At 41.6% G+C, this 25,578-nt stretch overlaps 1 protein-coding gene across 2 annotated transcripts in view; it reads left to right on the plus strand.

The window, feature by feature from the left end:
- Positions 1 to 25,578, plus strand: part of LOC119735008 — a 56,922-nt gene that overhangs the window by 14,069 nt on the left and 17,275 nt on the right. For both annotated transcript variants that reach the window (XM_038208697.1, XM_038208689.1), the window contains exons 5-13: positions 3,192 to 3,321; positions 4,172 to 4,290; positions 4,970 to 5,189; positions 6,252 to 6,460; positions 7,148 to 7,328; positions 10,969 to 11,166; positions 17,617 to 17,763; positions 21,412 to 21,494; positions 22,855 to 23,141. In XM_038208697.1, coding sequence (XP_038064625.1) covers positions 3,192 to 3,321; positions 4,172 to 4,290; positions 4,970 to 5,189; positions 6,252 to 6,460; positions 7,148 to 7,328; positions 10,969 to 11,166; positions 17,617 to 17,763; positions 21,412 to 21,494; positions 22,855 to 23,141 — 1,574 coding nt within the window. The remainder of the gene's footprint in view (positions 1 to 3,191; positions 3,322 to 4,171; positions 4,291 to 4,969; positions 5,190 to 6,251; positions 6,461 to 7,147; positions 7,329 to 10,968; positions 11,167 to 17,616; positions 17,764 to 21,411; positions 21,495 to 22,854; positions 23,142 to 25,578) is intronic.

Raw genomic sequence — 25,578 nt, forward strand, 5'->3', positions numbered from 1 at the left:
GCAACCTTACGCGGAACATCAATGGTAGCGGTCTTTGAAATCGGGCGGGGAAGTGGGGGCGGCTGGATCGGGACGGATAACAATCCTAGGCTCTGAAAGCAATATATGGCCAGTTCAATTACTGAGTTTGTTCTTAGTTACTGTAGGCTTGCGTTGTGCCATTGACTTGGCTAACTATCGGCAGTCTTTCAAAGTTGGCTGGCAGTGGTAAACACACTGCTTAACTTGTGAATCGATTGAAATTGCTCACAACTCACCACATAATGACAGTCATTTAGTTATGTTCTCGACAATTTTGGGCATTTGTTTTCCTCCCATCACATCAGGCACAGGTGTAGGGTTGGGCAGGGCAAGGCAGGGCATGAGTATCAGCAGGGCAGGACATCCGCAGATGTCAGATCGAAGCTGGCAGGCTCCAAAGTTTGATCACCGTCAACGTGGCGTTTGTTGATCAGTGCACTCGTCAACGCGTAGCTTTATGTAGCGTGTCCATGTACATGGCCATGTCACTGGCCGGCTTTGCATGTGCACGGCATGATGCACAACCCCGTGCTAGAAAGGGCGAAATCCAATTGATGGAACGGCAGCATGGAAGTTACGTACGGCGTCTAGTTCACCGTCGTTGTGTTCACAACTCCGATCAAAATCTTAAAGTCTGCGGCATTTTCACTTCTCCTGCAGTTGTTATACGGTTTTAACTTTCCTCATCGCCAATTGTTATGTCTCAGCATCCATTCATGGCATTTATTCATCATCGTTTACGGAGCTTCAAGGCACAAACATCTGAGCTTTTAAAAGTGCAAGAGACGAACTCGTTTTTTAACGTACACTATTAAACCAATATCTAACACCGAACGACCCTATTTTAAGGCTGCGACCCTAAAAATTTAATCGGCAATTCCAAAAAAAAAAAAAAAATAATGATTGAATAAATCAAAATAAAAGCTTGTTGTCTTTTCTGTCTTCACAAAATACCTCTTAACGACCCATTTGCGTCAAAAAATGCTTGTATTTATTTGTTTTCTTACTTACATTCGCTTTTTTTTTTCGAAAGAAACCAAATTCACTTTGCGATCTGTCATCATACCTCGCAATTCGATGTCACAGTGACTATAGTATAATCACGTAAATCTTGCTCAATGCAGTGACGACTGGTTCTTGCCTCGCCGTGCAGGGGCCAATTTAGAAGACATGATGAAAATGCGGTAACCAGTCTGTCATGGCTATGCGATTGCTAGCGCTAGCATGGCTATATATGCATTAGACACGTGCACTGTCAGTGTCAACTGGTCAGATTCGACATCGTAAAAATGCCAAGAAAACACTGATGGAGAAAGAACATTTTTGCAAGTTAAATCACAGAATTGATCTATCATGTCTGTGTATGTATTTTCTGTGTTCATTTTGAGATTGCACTACTCATATTTGGAGTGATACATGCAGCGTGTTTCCCGAAATTTTCGACCGCAAAACGAGGTCTGTCGGCCACAGGCCACACATGCACAGTGCATCACACACTTGGGAGTTTTGGCCAGCTTCCCGTCTTGACCAGCGTTGTGCATATGATGCGAACGGCCTGAATTTTCCATTATTTTTAAAGAATTATCGAACGTAAATATATTGACAATAATTAAGGTAGGTTTTTTTTTCACTTTTTGTGGCCATTTTGTGTATAGCTTTCGTAGTGCAATGGAAATAGTTCAGGCTAAAACTTCGCATATAATTGAATACCCCATTCAATCTGCATAAAAAAATTGGCAAAAAAATAAAATGTTTGACCTACCAACCCTTTTTTTGAAAGACATGTAATCGGAAGCAGAACTATTTTTTTTTGGCCTTAGTATCGTCGTGTCCGTGCAACAAGGTCGTATCTCCTAAAATGGCATTTGACATCATGTACATGCAACGCGAGTTTTAAATGTCAATAGGTCATATCTCGCTTAAAATAACCTAGATGTACACATAAAGTCAATGGATGTCGCGATATGCGAGATACGACCTCGTTGCTCGGAGCATATTCGCACGAAATACAACTTTGTTGCAGAATCAAGTTACAACCTTGTTGCACTGACGTGACAACATCTTCAAATTCATATCCGGGACGAATTCCAGGAAAGTTGCGAGTGGAATCATTTACTTTGTCTAGAAGAAGCTCTGCCTTTGACCCGGACATGTTCTGGGGAAATTTTCATTAGCAAACTGCTTGACTCATCAAAACCGATAACATCATTGGGGGAAGATTGCAGGGAAGTTTTTCAGAATCCTTCAGCTTATACCCGATACAGTGTTAGCAACTTGTCTGGAACTAGTGTCCCAGATATGAATTGAGACGGGCTCTTAGTCTATTGTACATAACTAGAGTCTTAACTCCTTATCTCTCACAGAGAATACTAATTCAGACCCATCCTGAGTGCAAACATTTTGGATTCATCTAAGGGGACATTGAACTTTTATTGAGATTAAATGAAATACAATTTTTACATGGTGATCCTTAAAACACAATGAGAACAACTTTTCAGAACCACACAAACCCACAAAAAAAAAGAGTTCATGTCACATGTTGCATCCCTAACCTTACCTGTTTTTGGTAACGTCGCCATGCAAACTTTCAGATCTTATATGCTGTAATAATTGTAAATCCTGTAATCTTGGTGTGTGTGTGTTTTTAGCTTATATTTTTAAGGTCAGAGCTCAATTTTTTTATTTTAAATTCCTGTATTGAAAGCTAGTTGGCTAATGTGATCACCAATTAAACAAGCGCGAGTGCACAATAAGTTCTGGCCTGGTTCCGAAATGCCTCACTTCATATGCAAAATAGACGCGCATGCGCATCGATCGAGACAAAGGGGTGTGTTCTGAGCACTTTCACCAAGAATGCATTTACTGACGATGGCAATGCATTTGGTCAATTTTTGGTCAGTTGATAGTTATATTTTATGGAAAACTTAGGGGGCTCGTTTTTGGTAAATTTTCCGGGGACAGACCTAGCGACCGACCGACTGACCACGAAGTGACATGCAGAAGCTCCTGCCAGAGCTTAAAAATAAACGGAACACATATTGTTGGTTTATGAAAGTTGATTGCCATATTTGGAAGCCAGTATGTATTTTACTATGTATGTATGTATGTATCTTTTTGGCATCAGTTATTCACTCAGCACTGACACTTCCCCCCTAATATTTCCCAACAAGCCCTAGCACACTACATCAACTTGACTCTCCCACATCTAAGTAGTGACAGTGATGGGTCATCCCAGAAAGAACAGCAACAGCACTTCATGGATAGAGATGTCCAGCAGGTCAAGCGATGCCTGAGAAAAAGGTCAGTACCTTGCAGTAGCATAGGAAGTGGGAGTGGGGGGGGGGGGGGGGGGGGCGGAGGGCACGACAGGTATTCGTTACAGGTATGATGGTATTCATGCATCTCTAATAAGACAGCACTAGTATGGCCTACTGATTAGTGTGATGGCAAGTAGCATACTGGTTCATTCCAGTTTGTGTGGAGAAAACACGACCACCTCATCTGATTAAATTCGTAACATCTTTACAGAGGTATGCACCTAAGCGTGTGCGCATGCCACTTAGATACCCTTAACCCTATGCTAGGCCCTTTTTGCCAGGAACCATCCTCAATCCTGCAAAATAGTCCAATTGTCGACATGAAAAAATTGGACACAACTCAGCCCTACAAAAATCATCTGCTATTTCTTAATGTTGTTTCGTGGAGGGGTAATCATTCACTGCCGCAATCCTTCAAAAATCCTCCGACAATCAGTTAATACATGTACATTGAGGCAGTGCAAAACAATTTCCAGAAGCAGTGAAGATGGCCTCAATTTTGCATGGCTCATCATAAACAATGTTGGGTGCAGTCTAAGACTTTTGACTTGATGCATCCTCCAAAATCAACAGACATATTTTTACCATTCAGTCTCAATGCTCCAAAATAAGTCTCAATCCTTCAAAATCTTCCAAAACTACGTGGTTGAGGAGGGTTAGGGTTAATGTCATGGTACATTTTTCCTAGACACGGAAACAGACAGAGCTTTTGGTGCTTATTCTAGTTTGACTCTTGACTTTGAAGATCAACAGTGAGGCCATTCCCAAGTCATCTCTGATCAGGAAACAGCTGAGCACTCTCCAGCCATTAATTTGAGAATTTGCTTTCACAGATATCCCAAGCTGGTGAAGTATTGCTTTGATCATGCAATGGCCTACGTATGGTGGGCTAGGGGAAGATGCAACAGAGCACAGGATGCCTTCATCAAGACTGCCAAGCAGTATCCAACTGGTAAGAGCCCGTCTCAGTTCATATCCGGGACGAGTTCCAGACAAGTTTTGGATAGAATCGTTCACTTTGTCTGGAAGAAGCTCTGCATTTGTCACAGACATGTTCTGTGGAAATTTTCATCAGCAACTCCTTGTAGACTCGCCAAAACTGAGAACTTTGTTTCGGGAAGATTGTGGGGAAGTTGTTCAGAATCATGCAACCTATACCTGATACAATGTCCGCAACTTGTCCGGAACTCGTCCCGGATATAAATTGAGACAGGCCAGAATGAGTCCTTTTCTTGGGGACAGCTCTTTTAAACAAATATAATGAAGTAAGAACTTTTTTAAATCCTTAGTTGTCCATCCATAGCAAACAACAGTCCAGCATTTACATGGTCTGTGTAAACAACACATGCTATTCTATCATGCTCATTAAAAAAGGCCAGACAACTCCCGATGTATCTTTACTGTTTGTCAAGTTTGCGTGGGGTTAAATTTGTTTTCCGACTGCTATTTATTGTTTGGTAGCATGGCATATATAGAACACAGGAAAAGAACTGTGTTCCACTCGTGCGTGTGGAATAACCGCGTACACTCAAACCCTTTTGGAAATTAACATTTAATGATTGGATTCAAATATAGATGTACAATTCTGGAAGAGGCTTCTCACATTTGACCTCATTCACTTGTTTGAACAGACAAAATTTCCGAGACTGAGCGCAGCACGCTCTGGGCACGCCACCGATCCATGGTCCTGGTTGAAATTGGCCGTCTGCTGGTGACCTTTAACCTACCGGACTCGGCTGGGCAGTTCTACCGGGAGGCTGCAGACATGGCTGACAAATATCTTCATCCTGAAGAGGTTGCCAAGCTCAGCCTCCAATCCCTGGCACTAACAGCTTCGGCTTATGATCAAGGGTTTGTATAGTTTAGTAATGATTCTCTGCATAAAGAAAAGATAGCGCTTTGTCACCACTCGTCACCTTTAAAGGGAATATACAACAATTGCAAATATCAAAAAACAAAAAGTCCCATTCGCCCATGGGGAATGGGAAATACTATTCAACAGTTAGGATCATGCTTGTTCCATGACGATGTATTTGTGTGCAAATGCACGCTGGTGTTGCGCTCAGCGTTGTGCGTAGCGCGTATTGTTCCAAAGAGCCAGCGCTACAGAGTTATAGGTTCAAACATTTTCATGAAGGGAAGGATTGGAAGAGAGAAATACATTTCCACTAATTTTGTATGGAAATAAAAGTTCAAGTATATAAAATGACAAGGATCTATACATCGGTTATATAAAACAAATATTGAGTGGCTTTAAAGTGTGAAATGGGAGGACAATTATCGCTCGGTAAATCTAGACTTTTCCAGTTCATCGGCTTCGCCTCGTGAAGTGGAAAAGTCTAAACTTTACCTTGCTATGATATTCCTCACATTTCACTCTGAGCCACTCAATATTTGTATATTATATAACCGACATACAGCTCCTTGTTATTTGATTGGTGGAACTCACATCACGTGTCATTAGTTATTACTGCCATTCACACCGGGCTCAAAAAGTACTATTCGCCCATGGGGAATGGGAAGTACTGTTGAACAGTTAGGATCATTCTTGTTCCTTGACGCGGTATTTGTGTGCAAATGCATGCTGGTGTGTGCGTTCAGTGCTGCGCATAGCGCGTATTGTTCCAAAGAGCTAGCGCTACAGCGTTGGGTTCAAACATTTTCGTGAAGGGGAGGTTTGGAAGAGAGAAATACATTTTTCACCAATTTTGTATTGAAATAAAAGTTCAAATATATCAAACGACAAGGATCTATATGTCAGTTATATACATGTAAAACAAATATTGAGTGACTCTAAATTGTGAAATTCGCCGAGTGAACTGAAAAAAAACAGATTTTACCGAGCGATAATATTCCTCCCTTTCCACACTGATCCACTCAATATTTGTACACTATATATCATATCTTTTTCAGTGTCATGGATCGTCAATCAGCCGTCCAGGCTTCCAGTCTCTGGATGGTTGCTGCAAAGCAAGCTGTGGCTCTCAAGCCAGTACCGCCAACCAGCATGCAAGATTTTGAATGGGGAGAGCGAGGGGAACATCTGCAGGAACAGCCTGTCCACGAGGCAGTGCTGGCTGCGGTGGAATCACTGCTTCATTGTCACGCTGGACACCTTACCGGTATGGTCCTTGAAAGAAGGATGGCTATGTACTGTGGCCATAGGCTCAATTGTGCTGCTTATGATTTACGGTGAAAACGATGCTAACTACATAGATGGCAGAATAGTTGTGCTAACCTTTAAGATTTACTGTCAGTTCAGTGCAATTTGTCTTTTAGAAAAATGACAGCTTTTGATTTTTTTTTCTCTCAACCCATACTTTTGCATGAAAACATTCCCACTTTTAGGTATGGAATAAGTATTTTGCAAATTTTGTATTATTTGCATCCCATACAGCTCCTACAGAATGGACCAGTTAATACCCCCCCCCCCCCCCCAATGTAGGGAACCAGTCTTCTCGCAGGGCTGATTTGTTTGTGCACAAAACCATTCCCAACTAAAATCCTTTTTTTTCCGGAAGGGTTGCAGGGGACGAAAGTTAAAAAGTGGGTTTTTTCCCTTAATATTAAATATAGAACTTGAAAAAACAACTTGAAAACTCCTCAGAAGCTCCTTAGAAGAGTATAGAAGCATCACGCCGACTAGTTGTGCATCTCATGTGGGACTACGACTCTTGAAAACTCCTATTTAGCAGATTTTATCCTTTGAAATTTTGTGGATTACTTCCGTCAATGAGTTGAATGATCTCGAATGACCAAACCACAAGAAATTGAAAGCCATCAATTTTCGCTCATAATTTCATATCCAGACAGCCAAGGTTTCCGAGACTCTTGGCACCGGAATCGTGTCTGGCTGACCGGGGCCAGAGCCTATCTGGAGAAGCTTCAGAGCCAGCAGACCCCCTTTGTGGGGTTGTATCTCTCCTTTGTGCTGGCCATGCTCAACGAGGGAATCGCTGCAGAGAATGCATACCATTACTCCTTGTTGAGGTAATTGCGGCCATAACATACAACGCTTTAAGGCCGGTTCATACTTCATGCGAATGCCAATGCGATGCAAATTTAACGTCAGGAAGCTGTGAAATTCGCCAGAGGTGAAATTTGTTCAACTTTTGCGAATTCGCAGCCCGAAAACTTGCCCTGACCTCACAATTTGCAGTCGCGTTAGCCGAGTTTGAACCGGCCTTTATATGTATACGAATATTGACAGCTTTGCTTGGAGCATTTTGTTGTCTTGAGGGGAAAATCATAGTGCTAATATTAAATGACTAAAGCTCCTCATATCCTTGCATAAAATACTTTTGGACTCATCCTTGGCACAGACATTTTGATTGTCGAACATTTTGATAGTTCTCAGTTCCACCATACCGCTTGAAACCATGGGTTGAGATTTGTCGGGATTTTTCCTGATTAAGGATTTTTTTGTCAAGATTTTCCTGGTTTCAGGATTTCAAACTATTAGGGGTTAGGGTTAGGGTTCCTTTTGAAATCTGATATTCCTGAGGTTTTACCGTAAAGGTGCTTTTGCCTATAAATGTTCATTTAGAAGGAAAGAATGGGCATTTTAAACGGTACCTTAACCCTTTCAACTCAGCCCTGTGTAAAATCGATTGCCGGTGATCAAAAATTTCCGAGTACAGTCGGCTCCCGTTATAGCGAAAACGGCTAGAACCAAATTCCGGTTATTACAAACAAATATCTTCGGTCCCGGCAAAATTGTGCACATGTCTATGGGGAAAATTTCGCTTAAGACGAAAACGGACAATACGAAATTCCTGTTACAGCGAAAGGTTTTGGCGACCCCGTTGCGTAAAAATGCATTGTTAGCGACCCATTTATAACGAAAGGTAATCCTGGCTCACGGCTTTTTTGTTCAATTTGAAAGCAGTATTGGTCATCAGTAGGTGTCTCTTGTGTGAGTAGTTTCATGTTGCCGACGTAGATGCATTCAGATGGAGGTGCTAATCGGTTTGCCGGCGCATGGTCATTAATCTCGCACTGCAGTTAGGCTTGTCATCATAGTTTTGCAATGACGTGTACCAGTCACCCGCACCACTTGCACATCGCCATTGTGACATTAATCCAAGACGTACTTCGACCTTTGTGAATGGGCTTTCCCAATTTGTACCTAAAATTGAGAGCTGGTGCAGTTGAAGAAGAACCAGAAGATGAGGAGGAGCCGCCAACGGAGGAACAACGGCCAAGAAATGTCACCGACTGCCTGAGCATAATGCACCAGGTTCGGGACTATCTCTGCAGCCAGCCTGACATGGACGACGATGTCTATGATCACGCTGCTGCAATCCTGCAGTACCTCTCCAGTAGGCAGCAAGACAAGATGTCACAGCGGAAGATAACGGACTTCTTCAAGGTGTAACATCACCTTCCAGATAAATCAAACCAAACGGCTCTTTTCAGAGCCACCACATTTTCTAAAAAGAGATTTGAATCCCGACTCAAATAAAAATAATGAACTCCCACCTTATTACCCGGACAAAATAAAAATAATCCCCTTTCCCCAAATAGAACCCCTTATAAAAAATGGGAAATTAAATAAAACATCGTTTATCCCCTCTCCCACCCTGCACAAATTTTATTTATAAAAATGTAAGGTTAAACAAAAATTACAAAGCACCCCATTACAAATCCAAAATAAAATAAACAATCTTAGACTATCCCAAAATTCTCCAAAATGTAATTTCATTCAAAATTATTCACGACCCCTCCGTAAATTGCTCCCCTCTCTCCCCAAAAATGATTTATAATCAAAACTTTGCCAAAATTGTCCAAACTTATTCATTTGAGCACCAGCACAAATACGTTAAGCTATTTCGTAACTTTAAAAAGGAACCTGCTGGGACGATTAGAAACTGATCACCATCAACGCTGGACATTATGCATACATATGCAAAGTTATGGGTAAATGAACTGGTACACGCCAATGAGCTCGTCCGCTTGCATGACGTTAAAATTGTCAGACGTTAATATCCAATCACAATGTAAGATTATGAAATCATCACTCATTAGGACGCCGACTCATGAGGGCGCTCTGCCAATTTGTAAAATCTACTCGGATCACGGACGGACCGGAAAATCTGGAACGTAACTGACAAAGGTCTTTTGGCAATGTGCTTGAAAACGCTTATCACATTGTCACATTGAAATCTACAAGACGAAAGGACAATACAAATACAATTTAAATGTCTCTCCATGACACAATTTGTGCTGGAGAGATTACTTACTTTGAACATCGAAGTGATCCAGGTCATCCGCCGTTGACTTCTTCCTTATCGATGATCAAGCATTAAAACGTCAGATCTTCGTAATATATATTTTATTTTCGTTTCGTACATTTAACATTTTTTTGCACTTTACACAATGATACATTTTAAACATTATTTTTTATTTGACAAATCACATCATAGAGAGCATGTTCTTAATTGTTTTAAAGCAGAAAAAAGTCATTGGGTACATTATGTAGGTTCACAAGTGTGCACAATAGGGCCAATTCAAGGTGAACAATGGACGGGAAACATTGTATCGGATATTACCAAAATTCGGATACAATGAACATTTTGACCGGTCCCGTGGATTTCGCTATAACGGGAGCCGACTGTATTGTATTTTGTGTTTGCCGCCCTCTTTTGACTCGTATTTGATACCATTTTTCAGCTTTATAGACTGGCTACCCAATGGTGTCATTAGTTTTGTTTGTGAATGTTACGCTTTCACAGGTGAAGTGAAAAAGACGCCAGACCTCTGTCGTTTACCGCGCAGGTTTGTCATGACCGTACGCATTCGTCATGTACAGTGAATTCCAGTACTCTCTTTGTCACCTCTTTTGCACTAATTCCTGCCTAAATCTGCCTGTGGAAACTCCTAAAAAAAACTACAGATAACAAAGAACAACCCCAGAGGAACTTGACTGACAAAGGTGTTTTAACTCTTCTCGATTTTGGCTACGAAAATGACGAGAAAGGAGACCTTGACAGCAGAGCAGACATTCTAAATGACATGCATTCACAATTTTTGTGCCAAAAATCCACAAAAATGGATTAAAACAACCCAAAATTTTGGCTTTTAAAATTGCTGCCATTGAGGGGGGGGGGTCACGTTTTGATATTTTTCCAAATTGTTGATTGCCTAGCTCACAAGCTTTCAGTTGGTGTATAATTTACCTAGACAAAATAAAGAATACTAATGAAAATAGTCCCAGAATTTAACTTAGTAAAAAAAACCCCTCAATATTAGGGCTGAGTTTAAAGGGTTAAGGCCAATACAAACATAAGCAATGAACCCTACGTCCCTCTGGGGCCCTCGGCAACCCCAAACCCTTTGGAGATTATTTTGTGGAGTTTTTCATTTCCCCCCAACCTCACCCCTGTGAGACGTTAAGCACCATGCACAGCATGAGCATGTCGGACTCGTCCAGTGCCATTTTCCTTTGGACCACAAATCGTCTATGGTTGCAGTTCCAGCTGCTTACAGGATGTGGTTTGTAAAGTGAAAACTGGACTGAATAATACAGCCAGGACTTAATTTTCTGCCAGTACCGACATCACTGGTTGCATAAAACAGGTAAAGAAGAACAAAAAGACAAACTTGTGTGACACATTCATTGTTTTTCTAGCACTGCCTGGACAGGGCATCCAGGTGAGATTTCCAGAATGTTGACTGAGGACGACATCAGACCCCACCCCTGGTGGCTCTTCAGGGGGTGGATCACAGCGCGCACCGCAGCCATGGGGAAGGTGATCACAGAGCCCCTGCGAGTTCTGCCCTTGGTGTGGCGGAGGGGCCTGCAGCAACCATCATACAGATTTGATAGGTGAGCAAGAGAGGACATCATTCATAGTTGAGTCCTTCACAAGTCCTCACAACTCCCCAAAGTCCATACAAGTCTGTCGCAAGGTTATCCAGTCTCAAGCCGAGTCACAAGCTTTTCAAATAAACTGTGGCAAATGCCCTGTCACTTGAAACAAGACTTGTGTATTGCTTGTGGTCAGACTTGTTGTAGACTTGTGATGGGCTCAACTGCAACACTGTTGCTTTTTAATCAGAAGGGAGAAGCAAAGATGCTTCTTGTCTTACTCATCTGGTGAAAGGATTGACACCCGCTTTTGACTTGCTGTTCCAGAGTTGGGCTGCACCAAGTTATTCCGAAGACTTGAATTAAAGGGAATGTACAACATTTGCTTTTGCTGGAATTTTGCAAAAAAATAGATTTGGAGGATTGGTATGCTGTAGCAAATATTGTTAAACTGACTTGTTTCACATTTTGGGCTTGTAGATGCTGAAAAAAGCAAGAAAACCAATCATGTTCTTGTAGTCTGGTTCCCTGACCCCACTTAACTCTTTCAGTGCCAAACTCGTACATGTACGAGGTATATTTGTTAGTACGAAAGTGCCAACCTCGTACGTGTACAAGGTAATGTTCATGATTAAAATGCCACGCCTCATACATGTAGAAGGTAGAGTAACGATGTTATCAAAAGGGGGTGATCTCGCTCTTTCTAATGGTACCATTTTCATGCACGTACGACCTGTTTATATTTTTTATTCGAGTTCTTGAAAGAGGGGGCAGCACTGAAACTCGTAATTTCTGCAAAAAGTGCGGAATTTCCCTGTGTGCAGGACAGTGTTTCAGGGTGTATCACTATGTATTTGACTACTATTGACTTTCCAATATACCAAGGAAATACCAGAGACAACAAATTTAGTGAGTAAAACTTATCGACTTTTTTACAGAATTTTGAACAATTAACAAAAACGCTCGAAGTTGGGCACTTTAGGGTTAAACTTTTCAAATTTCGCGGACACTGAAAGATTTAAAATGAAACACAGCAATTTATAGACTTTTGGGGAATTATTAGGTCAAATTATCGGTCTATCAGGCTTGTACCCATTCACAGGTGTGTAATCAATTGCAAAGAAAATGCAGAGTAACTAAATTAGAAAATTTAGGAGAAGTTTTTGAAAAAAAGCCAGTTTTCTCCGACGCTGGTTCTTCCGACCAGCGTTAGAAAAATTAATTATAAGATGGAAAGTGCCAACCTCGTACGTGTACAAGGTAATGTTCATGATTAAATTTGATTTAGAAAAAAATAAGTTTTTCTTGAAAATGTCAGCACACCAGGAGCCATGATTTTAAGGCGAGGCATCATAAATAAATTAACCGTTCGAACGCGTGCGCACGCTAGGAACGGGGCCTTTTGTTACATCTACCTCCCGTTCGCACGCGTGCTCACGGCATCCCGTTCCGAACGCGTTCTTATACAACAAAAGGCCAGTCACGGTCTGTGCACACACGAAGAGCTCATCGGCACTAAAAGTATCCGACAAACTTTCTCGTCGCTACAGGCTAGCCCGTACAGTACAGGGGGGACGTATAAAAATACGGGCACCTTGAACGGGGAAAGCAGTCCTTTGCAATATTTTTTTAACCCTTCCAATATCCGCATTTTTAATATAACCTAGACCATACATATTTTTTCGCCCCGCCCAGCGGCAGACAACGATATTTAAGGATAAAAAGGCATAAATCTTATCAAACTCCTCATACCTGCTCGTGCTGTCTAAACTCTGAAATTTAAACTCTGATTTAAATTCCAAACCAAAACGGATTTTTTTTCTAAAATTAATGTGGCCTGACGTTGCGAACTTAGCAAGTTCTTCTTCAGAGGCTAAAACAGAAATGACAGAGATACATACATTAACATGGGGGTGCACACAAACATGCAGGGCTGAAAGAAGAAACACAAAAGGAGGATTAGGAGGGAAAGGTGTGGAAAGATGCAGGGGAGGGTGGATGAGAGAACAAAGAAACAAAGGGAGATGGCAAACCACAAGGGGTCTGGTGTAAACAGGGGAGGGACCAGAAAGGGGAAGGATCAAAGGTCAAAGGGAGTGGGAACGGACAAAAGAGTGTGAGAGTGAAAGGATGATGCGGGGGGGGGGGGGGGGGGAACAGTATTGAGGTGGAAGGGATGAAAGATGGCGGGAGATGTGTAAACACAAACAAGGAAGACCAGATGGATTATCTGTAACAGAGGACAATGGAGGAAGAAAAGGATTAATCATTTCCAAGTTGGATGTTGAGACCATGTGGTTGAATAGTTCGAAGACGATTCATCCACACCTTCTCTCTGCTGAGGCGAACTGACTCTTTGCGATGGCCAAGAGATTCAATGCCCTGCAAAATCATATCAGAAATGGAGTGGTTAGGCAGGTTGAAGTGATGACCAACAGGGGTGTCTAGTTTCTTGGTGTTGACCGTTGACCGATGGGCATAGAAACGCTTCTTGAGCGTATTCTTAGTCTCACCTACATACTGCACTCCACAGACCCTGCAAGAAATGAGATATATGACATTAGAGGTGTTACAAGTGATGTTACCAATGGTTCTGTGGGTGGTGACAGAAGAGTGGCCAGAAAAGGAGTCAGACTCCTGGATATGAATCTGGCAGACAACACATCTGGAACTGCACTTGAAAGTACCATGCTGGGTGGGAGGGGATGCATCTAAGGATGGGACTTCAGCTCGAACAATCAAGTCCCGTAGATTTCGAGGACGCCTGTAAGCCAATGTGGGGCCGTTGGGGATGGCGCGGGCAAGGCGATCTGAAGTATGGAGGATATGATGATTATCATTAGTGATTTTGCGGAGGGGAGGGAGATTGGGGTGAAACGTGGTAACCAAGGGAATCATGGGTTTGGCCATGGCATCAGGGGCCTTTCCCGTGAGAGCTTGATTTCTGGGGATAGATTTAGCTCTGGCAATGGCACGATGAACTTGGCGAGAGCTGTGACCCCTGGCCACCAAGTTGTTCTTCAGTATCTGTGTATGGCGGGAGAAATCGGAATCATTAGAACAAATTCTTCTGAGTCTGAGTGCCTGGCTAAACGCTATGCCAGTTTTGCAGTGCCTGGGGTGACAGCTGGAGGAGTGGAGGTACTGGTGGGTGTCTGTGGGTTTGGAATACAGGTCAGTGGTTAGTGAGTTGCCTTGCTTGCGGACGGTGACATCCAGAAAGTGGGTTTGGTGAGCCGAGAACTCCGATGTGAATTTGATGGTTCTGTGGAAGGAATTGATGTGGTTAGTGAAGGTCAAGAGACTGTCCTCATCACTGGTCCAGATGAAGAAAACATCATCAATATATCTCCACCAGATCCAAGGGCGACATGGGGCCGAGGCAAGAATGCGTTCTTCGAGGTCACCCATGAAGAGGCAAGCCATCGACGGGGCCATGCGAGTGCCCATTGCAGTGCCGTGTACCTGTAGATAGTGTTCACCAAGGAAGGAAAAATTGTTCTTCGTTAGTATAAGTCTCATGAGGGTGCCAACATCACTGATGGGAGGAGTCGTGTGTCCTGCCTTGGCCAGAGCCAAGGAGCAAGCACGAACTCCCTCCTCATGTGGGATGTTGGTGTACAGAGATGAGACGTCGAAAGTCCCAATGATGGCTGTGCTGGGAATCTGGTCCTTGATTCCTTCAAGCTTGCGTAGGAAGTCTGGGGTGTCGTGAATGTATGACGAAATCTGTGGGACAAGGGGTTTGAGAAAACTGTCAATGAACAGGGAGATGCGTTCCGTGGGTGAGCCATTACCGGAGATGATGGGTCTACCGGGGTTGCCAGCCTTGTGAATCTTGGGTAGAAGGTAAAATCTGGCAGTCCTACAATCACAGGGAGAAAGAAATTTGTGAGCTTTCTTCGACAACTGGTCACGTGATCGCATATCGTCAAGTACCTGTTGTATATCTTGACAGAAAGTGCCTGTGGGGTCAGAGTCAAGGCGGGTATAGTTAGTGCGATTATCCAACTGGCGGTGGGCCTCATCAATGTACTGTTGACGATCCATGATGACCACAGCTGAACCTTTATCTGCTGGCTTGATGATGATGTCGGTGCGAGAGCGCAAGGAGTTGAAAGCCAGGCGCTCCTCTCTGGGGAGATTATCATGAGTCCTGTGGGGGAAGTTGTCCGGGTTAGTGACTTGGGAATTGATAACTTGAACGTATGTCTCTATGGCTGGCACACGATTCTTGGGGGGTACCCATGAACTCTTGACTCGAAAAGGCTCTGGCTCACACAGTTCACTGTCCAGGAAAAACTCACGCAGGCGGATTCTACGGTAGTATTCCGTGAGATCTTGGCTGAGCTGAACCTGGTTCACAGAACGGGGAGCGGGACAAAAATTGAGACCCTTGGAGAGAAGTTTGTGCTCTGCGCCAGATATTGATGAGGAAGAAAGATTAACTACAGTGTTGACAGGGGGTTCTGGCGGTGGCGTGGTAGATGGGGACCTAGGACGTCTGAAACGTCTGTGTCTGCGTTGCTGTTGCTTGGCAAGCAAGCCACCAATCTTCTTGTTTCTCCTGTTGAGTAGGACAGAGTCAAGGTTAGACAAACCCCTTTCAATCTCATCATGGAAATTCCTGTACGTGGAGTCTGAACAACTCGATTTGAGTTGGGAGTCAAGGTGGGAAATATTCTGATGGAGGTCCTCACGTGTAAATTGACACTGCTGAGAGAGAATATTGATGAGTTTAATAGAGGCACCATGTAGAACTTGATTCCATCTCCTTTGAAGGTGTGGTGGGAGGTTTCCTAAGCAGGGAGTGTGAGACAGTTGCAAACCTTTGGGGATAAATCGAGAGAGGGAGTAAAAACTGTAGTTATCCTGATGGTAGGAAAAGCGTAAGGCCTTTTCCTTTGCCTTTCTGAGCAGTTGGAAAGTGCAAATGGTGTCACTCATATCTGTAGAAAGGGAGAGAATAAATGGTTAATACAATAAATCAGTGGAGGAACACGAAGACAAAAAGTACAAGTCAAATGGAGTTGCTCATGCCTTTTGAAGGGACAGAGCAAAACAAAATTGTAGGTACCTGTAGTGTGGAGAGAACAGTTTGATTAGTACATGATATAAAACGATCAAAAGAAGGAACAAAACAAAACACAATGAAACTTACATTTTTTTTCTGTACAAGTATATACACATGGTTGTTCATCGCATCTTTGTTGTGCTGCTCCCGTTCTCGCACCCAAAGGAACGGTTGATTAACATAACAATACCCCCTCAGTGAAGCTTGCCCAAGCACGATCTACGGAACGCGTTCTAAAAGCCGTTCGGCACGGGAAGGAACGGGGGCCGTTCAGAACGGGAAGGAACGCGTGCGAACGGTTAATTTATTTATGACGCCTTGCTAAAGGATGCTTTATTCTGTCATTTCCTAATAATTCAGTAAGGTATTTTGTGGTTATTTGATCATTTCGTTTGTTGATGTTTGCAAAAGTTGTATCTTCCCTTTAAAATCATACAGTGGGTACTGCATAAACTATTATAAGATGGAATTTTGCATGGGGTGATATATATCAAATTAGGTTTTGCCTTTCACTGACGTTTAAACACTGTATACTCAGTGTGTTACCTCCTGAGTGAAAGTTGGAAAAAAATGTGGTACCCGCTGCTATGTACATCAAATTCGAACCAGCCAACCGATCCCGTTAGCTCGGTGATCAAGTGGTAAGACATCTGCACTAGAAAGCAGGAGGTCGTGGGTTTGAGTCCCACCCGAATGATATTTTTTTCAACTTTTAGCTGGTAACCTGCTTTTATAAGCCAGACTGTTTTTGTGCTAGGCCAATTTTTGTGCTTAGCAGCTCCGTGAAATTGGCCCCAGCTGGTCTGAAACCGAATTCTGTTTGGGTTGACTGGTTCGGCACTCCTGCACGCCAGTCTAAAATGGTTGTTAGTCTCCAATTTATACCTCAACAAACAACAAAGTTTTTAAAAATGCTTAAAACTGTGGCCTGCTTTTGTCAAACACCAGTCACTCTAGAATTTCATCCAGCTCCCTGTCTCTCTTCCCCCCAAAAAGTAGTTTGATTGTTCAATAAAACATGTATCAAGAACTCTTTAATACGTTTTGTTGATCTTATAAAAATTCCCAATTTTTTCCCTCAAATTTCTGATGATCATTTGATTCTTTTTCACGATTCTTTTTCCGTTCCTGTGAACACAGGTTCGTCCCCTTTTTTTTTTACTTTTCAAATGCCCCCACACTTTCCATAAATCAAATTCCTTATTTTTTTTTCTTTGTTGTCCTACAAAAAACTTTGGACTTAATAATTATGCCTGATTCAACTTATGAATCTAACACTTCAAATTTTAATTTGTAGGTACACTGTACTCTACACGAAGCTCACAATATCTGTTGTGTAGTTTGTGTTTTTTTTCTGTGTCAGTAATGTCATTTCATTTTGTTGCTTTTTAAAGGAGCCCCATTGGTGTTGTATGCAAGCAAGTTGCTGATATTCAAGGATTGACCCCTGACCTGCATGTGACCCCTAAAGGTCACTTGACTGGTGCCATGGTTCAGAATCTCCCACCAATGACGAAGGTCTGCTTTGATGCGTACAACGGGTAAACAATCAATCATGCCATTTTTATTAGCTGTTCCCAATTTCAATTGGGAACAGCTCTTGTTTTCGTTAATTTTTTGTTTCCTTTTTTTTGGCTTTTTCGCAATTTTGTGATAAAGCCTTTGTTTTTGTTCTGATTTTTTATTTGTCTTCTTTTTGTTTCACACAAAACGCCATAGACTTTGTACACGATTTTTCTACACGCCACCTTTGGCATTCAGCTTTTGCATACATCATTGAAAGTAATCACATGCATATGTCATATGCAGACCCCAATATCATATCTCATGAATTATTTATCTGATTGGGTTGAAACTTCACATTAATACAAAGCTATATTGACAGATTATTATATTGCATTATTATTACTGTGCGCTTAATTATTGTTATGTTATGACGTCATGAATATTTAATGAGGCAATCTTTGCAATCTATTTATAGATGAAAATTGGTATGTCAAGGTCATGTGACCCCCACTTCCAGTGTTACCGGAAGTGTTAATTTTAGACCCTAATTAGCACAACTAATGAATTATAAATTTGATTGGGTTGACACCTTATATTAGCATTAAGCAACATTGAAGGATAAATATGTTGCATTCTTATTAATGGACAGATTAATGTATTCATGTTATGACGTCATGAATATTTAATGAGGCAATATTTATTTATTCTTTTAACTTTAACCCTAACTCCCTAGGGGGTGTGCAAAATCATATTAATTTTGGAGGTTTCAGGACTGTTAAGGCTATAACTATTTGACCGATTGATCTCAAACTTGGTAAATATATAGACAGGGAAGTGTTATAAATGAAAATGTGTATGTTAAGGTCATGTGACCCTTACTTCTGGTTTTACCGGAAGTGCAATTATGTAAAATTAGAATTTCAATTTTAAAAGTCTCAAACTTGGTATGAATATAGTCAGGGAAGTGTTGTAGAAGAAAATTGTTAAGGTCACGAGGCCTTTACTTCCGGTTTTACCGGATGTTGTAATTTTAGACGCCTATATCGTATCTCATGAATTATTAATCTGATTGGGTTGAAACTTCACATTTATATAAAGCTATATGGACAGATAATTATGTTGCATTGTTATTACTGTGCACTTAATTTTTGTCATGTTATGACATAATGAATATTTAATGAGGCAATCTTTACAGTCTTTTAACTATAAAACTATTTGACCGATTGATCTCAAACCGGTAGGTATGTAGACAGGTAAATATTCTAGGCGAAAATTAGTATGTCAGGGTCATGTGACCCTTCTTTTGGGTTGTACCGGAAGTGCAATTTTTAAAAGTAATAATTTCAAGTTTATTAATTTCAATCAACGTCAATATCAACATCAACAATCGACTATTATCATCAACATGAACATCAACAATCAACATCAACAATCAATAATCAACAATGCGAAAAAGCCAAACCTCTAGCCCAACACCGTGTGTTTGTCCTCAAACTCTAGTTTTATATTGTGTTAGTTTGCAAAGCAGTTGTAACAATTATTCACTGTATATTTGCAAAGCTGACTTTCTTATTTGCTGACTTGTCTCTCTTGCTAACTTTTGCTCTAGTTTGAAGATTTTTTCCTAATGAATTTCCAATTTCATTGGTGAATTTGATGAGAGTTTTAAATTAGTACTGTACGTAGAGTGCGTTCGATTACTTCCCCCAGCTTACTCACGCCTAGCTCCTCATGTAATGACAGACATACGCAGTGGAGCTAAATAAACGAACGGTTTTGGGTAAAGCTACGTGCAAGAGCTGGAAACATGGGCGTCGCCAGGATTTTTTCTAGAGGGGGGCAAAACATTTTTTCCAAAAGAAATCCTGTTTTTCTCAACATATTCTTGATTTATCAGTTTTAGAGGGGGGTAGGGACATTTGCCCCCCCCCATTAAATTTACACCAATATGACTTCTCGCCTCTTTTCTTTTCTTTTTCTCTCTCTTTTTTCCTTCCTTTTTTTGTTGCTTTTCAGGGGAAGGGAATGTTGCAACTTGACGCCACTTTTTTCTTCATTATCATCTCAATGAAGGTCATTCATTGCAAAAATGATGATAAGACATGAATCTGGGACTGAGAAATATTTCCAATTTTGTTAGGAAATTTGTTTCTTTACACTCCATAGACTTTGTACACAATTGAGGAAGTGGCGGCAGGTTGCAACATTTTTCCCAGGCTACATCCGAATCAATTAACTGTCTAGAGCATGTCCACGCCCAGTGAAAATATGCGGGGTCACACTGACAATAATTCGTAGCCGTAGCTCCATGCATAGAGCTACATTGGGTTTGTAGCTCTATGCTTCGTGGAAGCCCATTTCAGACACGGCCTGATGAGGCGCCCGCTGGACGTTGCATGGCCTTATGGGATGCTTACCCAAGGAACCGGCTCAGCGAGTCGGTTACTTGGGCCAGGCTCGAGTAAGTGCGAGAAGTCATGTGAGAGGTAAATAACACGCTGTTGTTGCACTTGCAGGAGTAAGCGCGGGGGATGTAATTGAACGCACTACTTTTTTTTTTTTTTATAATAGAAGTATTGTACATTAGAACAGTATCACAAGATAATAACTGTCATGCACCACTTTTGCGTAGTAGTAAGATTGGGTTGTAATGTAATAAGTGCGAGTGCACAATAAGGTATGGCGAAACATGCGACGCCGATGGCACATATGGAACTCCATCTTTTTGATATTCAATATTTTTGAAATACATCAGTGGCAGATCCAGAGAGGTTCGTGCCGGGGGGGGGGGGGGGGGGGAGCGCAACGGCTCATTCGAGTGAAAATGGCCTTATTTTACAAAAATTTGGTAATTGCCGGGGGGGCACATGCCCCCGTAGCACCCCCCTGGATCCGCTAATGTACATCAATAAGTTAAAGATATCTGGTACATAGCAAAATAACGAATTCACTAAATATGTCACCAAAAAATGTAATAAAAGTAAACTGCGCTATTAACAAGTGTTAAATTAAGTTTGGTTTATGTACAGGAGAATATAGGAGTATGGGGTTGTTAGAGTAAGCCGAGGATTGTAAGAAACAGCCTTTATAGACAACAAAACTATAACGAGACACAGACAATACAGACAAGACAAAAGTGACACGGCTTAAGCTGACATAATATGAAAGTACAAAATGAGTAAATAATTGGAAAAGCAATGATTTTGAACTAGCTACAATAAACATGATGAAAATAATAAAAACGATGAAAATGCATAGAAATCAGGTTGGGAGCCTGTGCTACATGACATGTAGAAGCTCCTGCCAGAGCTTAAAAATGGCACCCCGCCCACCTTTTGAGGACATTTCCTCCTTCTGGATACCGTCCAACCACTACACAAAATGGTATCCACCTTGTTCCTGGAAGATGTAGAGCACAAGTGCGAGTGCACAATAAGCTCTGGCTGTGTTGCACAAAGTCTTACATGAAAGTCTTGCTATGAAATCAATCAAAATGATCCCTGCCGCAGCTTAAAGTGCGACGCTGAAAAATGCGACACCGATGGCACATATGGAACACCCTACTTTTCGGGACAGACAGACTGAGCAGCAAGTGACATGTAGAAGCTCCTAGCAGAGCTAAACAAACCTTAATTTTCCAAATGTTATTTGATAAGGAAATCATCAATTCTTTTTTCCAACAGTCAAGTTCATCTCGGTGACTCTTGCTGTGAGGACCTCCATCGATGGGACAACTACGGTGAAGCCGATCGGATCCGTGAACAATGTAAATATAATACTTTTCTAACATTCTACCAGAAAAAAAATGATTGCAGAAGTGATTTACTAATGCTACAGTCCTATTTACATAAATAAAAGGGTTAGTAGATGTAATGATCAAATAGAGCCCTTTTATGATGTTTGATAATCTTGTCAGATAGAGAAAAAAAATCACATTTATCAGTGCATATGTACATATAATATTTATATGTACATGTATGTATGTGGTATTTTGGTTAAAGTTTGGTAAAAGTGGTCTCATTTCAAAAGTGTAGAGGTCCAATTGGAACCAAACTTGAATCATAGGTGCAACATGGGAACCTTCATATGATAATGATGTCAAAGGTCACATACCAAGGTCAAAGGTCATCTGAGGTCAAGTTGTAAAATAGGCTGAACATGTAAAATTGGTCTCAAAAGTTAAAGTCCAATGGGAACCAAAGTTTGGTCATAGGGAACGTACTTCACATGATAATGATGTCAAAGGTAACACACCAAGGTCAAAGGTCACTCTTTAAAGATAATTGCAAAAGAATCAACTTGTTGATGAACTGTTAAAATTAATTATTGTTCCGTGGTTACTAGATTAATATGGCAGCAGGTTCCGAAATTACGGTAAAAGCACACCTCTACATGCACATGTGAATGGTTATATGATGTAGGGGATGGGGCTGGGGCCGCAGCTTATATAGACCTATCAGATTAGCCCCCCTGGTTTTACTCACTAACTTGGACAAGGAGAATAGTCTTGCAAAATGGAGTTGTCTGGCCAAATAAAGAGTGAAAGCAAGGAACAAAAATTGAATGAAAAGAGGGAAAGACGTTAAAAGATTAAATGACCCTGGTTAGAATCGTAACTGATGAAGTTTTCATTCTTCACCTAAAGATATATTCCCTGTGCTACTGTCAAGTTTCACGTGGCAACCACCCCAACGCCATCAAAATCCATCCCCCCATTTTTTTGTCGGATTTTGGGTGACTTGGTCCAGAAGGCCTGGCGTGACTAAATATTGATGGAGTACGATGGACTTGGGCCTAATGGCCTGAAGCAGTGCTAGGGGTATCCGATTGATTTTGCCTAGCTTCCTGTACTGCAATTGTGATAAAAGCCATGTGTAGCAAGTCCATGAATGTCAACCAGTGCGTCAGTGGTGGATTCCATTATGTCATGTACAGTTTTGTATTGGATGCACAGTGATTGATGGATTTTGACGGACTTGGTCCAGTTCCTAGTAAGAGTCATTAGGGAGTTAGGGTTAATCATATTTTATTGTCCGTAAATTGAACTCTGAAAGTGAAACACAACCAATGTGTCACCATTTAAACATAGTAATCAAGCTGTCTTCCATTGATTTCCACCCCTACAGCTCACTTTGACTGTAACAGTTCCCTCCCGCAACCAAACGTTATTTACAACGACCCTCTGACGTCGACCACAGTTAGCGTTATGATTACAAGCATGAGCAAATACTACGAATTGGAAGCCAACCGACATCCCATTACCGTCGATTTCAAGAGATATTCACAGCAAACTGCGGAAAACTTGAAGTTGATCCAGAGGGAATCTCAGCCGGCTATCTCTGTTGTCTACCGGAGAAGAGGGACCAAGGTCACGGTCAACATTGTTGATGCTGTCTTGCAGGAACAAAAGAAGGTACAGACGAGTCTTTTTGGACACCGATTCTGGCTAAAAATTAATGAAATATAAGCTGGTACATTATGCAAATAATGAATGTTTGTGAGTGCAGTGGTAGGAATAATTTCATGAGGTGACGGATGAAATGTTCCATTCCACGAGGCGAAGCTGAATGGAATGGAACATTCCATCTGTTACCGAATGAAATTATTCTTTCCATTGCATGAACGTGAAACATTCATTATTTGTTTTATATAACACCTGAATAAATCCTCCCCATCTGATTGGTCAGAATTGCCAAAAAGTGTGACTGTGCAATGGAAGTTCTATTTACTGTGGAATAAAACTTCTATTTTCGCAGTGCGGCCACGCCGTACATTGTGACGAATAATTTAATGACATGTGATCAACGACCTACCAATCAGATGACGGGGATTTATTCAGGCATCCTATAATAGGTGGTTAATCTCACAGAGAGTGGTCAGGGACTCGCAGTAAGTGTTGGGCAAAAGGTATGCTGTTGGCTAAGAATTTGAAAATTGACTTAGATTCGGACCTAATACTTGTTCATCTCTAGTCAGTGTTGTAGTCAAGTACTTTTTTCTGAGTACCGAGTACTGCCGAGTACTTAATTTGCCGAGTACAGGTTCTTGTGCTCCAGAGTACAAGAATAGGTCTCCGAGTACGAGTACTTGAATGTCCCAGTGCGAGTACTTGTACTTCCGAGTACGAGTACGAGTACTTGTATTCCAAGTACGAGTATGAGTACTTGTATTTCCGAATATGGCACAGGGTATATTGTGCTTGAAGCCTAACATTATGTGTACTGTTAATCACTTGTGATAGGGTTCATCTTTGTAAGCTTTTTCAATTACGTGAAGTTAATTTGTTTTTTAAATCGGCAACATCAGTCTCAAATCAATGTAAATGTATTTTCCAAGGAAACGCTACACAGCTGAGATACAGACATGAAAGTTTAGGTCAACTGTTATTCAATAAAATTAATCTATACAGTGTTGTGCATTTAATTTGTATTAGTATCATTGATGTATTTTTCAGGTCCTTGGATTCCTCAGACTAAAAAAACAAAACAAGTACAACAAGTATTCAAATGGCCGAGAAAACAATTCTTTGTTTCTACTTAGTTTCAACCACTGTTCTTAGTGTTCTTACAAAAGCAGGGTATTTCTTCCGCTTAAGCTAGATGAAGTTCCGCATAATGCTTGATGAAGTTCGAAGATGAAGTTCAAAGTTGTCCCATATGTTTCTGATATGCGAACAGCACAAAACATGCACGCTGCACTGTGGCGTTTCACCCCATTTTGGACAAAATTCCCTGTGATCCTTGAACCCAAACTTCACAACAGTGGACACAGATGACATGACACATGTATTTTGGGGTTCTTTGCACGAACAACACATACAATTTGTGTACAAAAAGTGACTGAAGTGCCACACAGGCAAGCGTAAGTGAATGTCGACGGTACTCGTGCACGTACAAAAGTACATGCAACGTGCATGCAAAATAACGGCAGATTCACGTTTTCTTGCAGGTGTCTCAGTATGCATTTAGTGTGCTTCCCATTCGTAGGCCTCTGTTGAAGGCTAGGCCACTGTGGACCTGATGCCGTAACCAGATTAAGGGGCTATTTTTTCAAAGCTCGGCTTGGCTGTGTCTCTTTCTCCATTCATGCACATTGGCAATGGGGCTTGACCTGTATTATTGGACTGAAACCGGGGCTCAGAAAACGGCTTTGCTCCAATCACCCAAGTTAATTGTACGCCCATTTTGAGGGAAAGATTCCCATATCTGGTCATCAGTAATTTTTCCCTTAACCCTAAAGGGGCCGGGTTATTTTGACCATCTCTCAGCCGGGGGGGGGGGGGGGGGGGGGGGCGGATTCCGCCCCCCCCCCTAAGATCTCGGCCATCGAGTGACGAAAATTTTTGAAACTCACTACATGCATAGAGCAACTCTTCCTCAACATGCCCAAGAAATTTCATGACTATAGGTCAAAGGGTTTCGGAATTATGGCTAATTAATTATTCATATGTATGAATGCCAATTCTGCTCGGTGTACACGACGTATATGCGAAAATTCAGTTTTCACGGCGAAAATTTTTCGCTACGTGCAAACCCGTGGTCCGATTTTTATGTTTTTGGTATCAAAAGATGCGCAAAGCTCGAGGCTAAAAAGTCATAAAAGCTCGGGTCGCGAAAAAATTTTTTTTAGAAGCTATCGCGGAAAATGTTGAGGGGGGGGCGGATTCCGCCCCCCCCCCGGCCCTTTTAGGGTTAAATGACCTATCGGCCATCACATCAGAAAGTGATAAAATGTCCTAAAAAATCAATATTAACAGGGACAATTTTTTATATTTTAACTGAGAAAACGCTTAGAAATGTTCAGCCCAGTCCCATAGAGTTTGTGCACAGGGTGACAAGTGATGGCCAGAT

The sequence above is a fragment of the Patiria miniata genome, unplaced genomic scaffold (assembly GCF_015706575.1).
Source record: "Patiria miniata isolate m_02_andy unplaced genomic scaffold, ASM1570657v1 HiC_scaffold_10, whole genome shotgun sequence".
NCBI lineage: Eukaryota > Metazoa > Echinodermata > Asteroidea > Valvatida > Asterinidae > Patiria > Patiria miniata.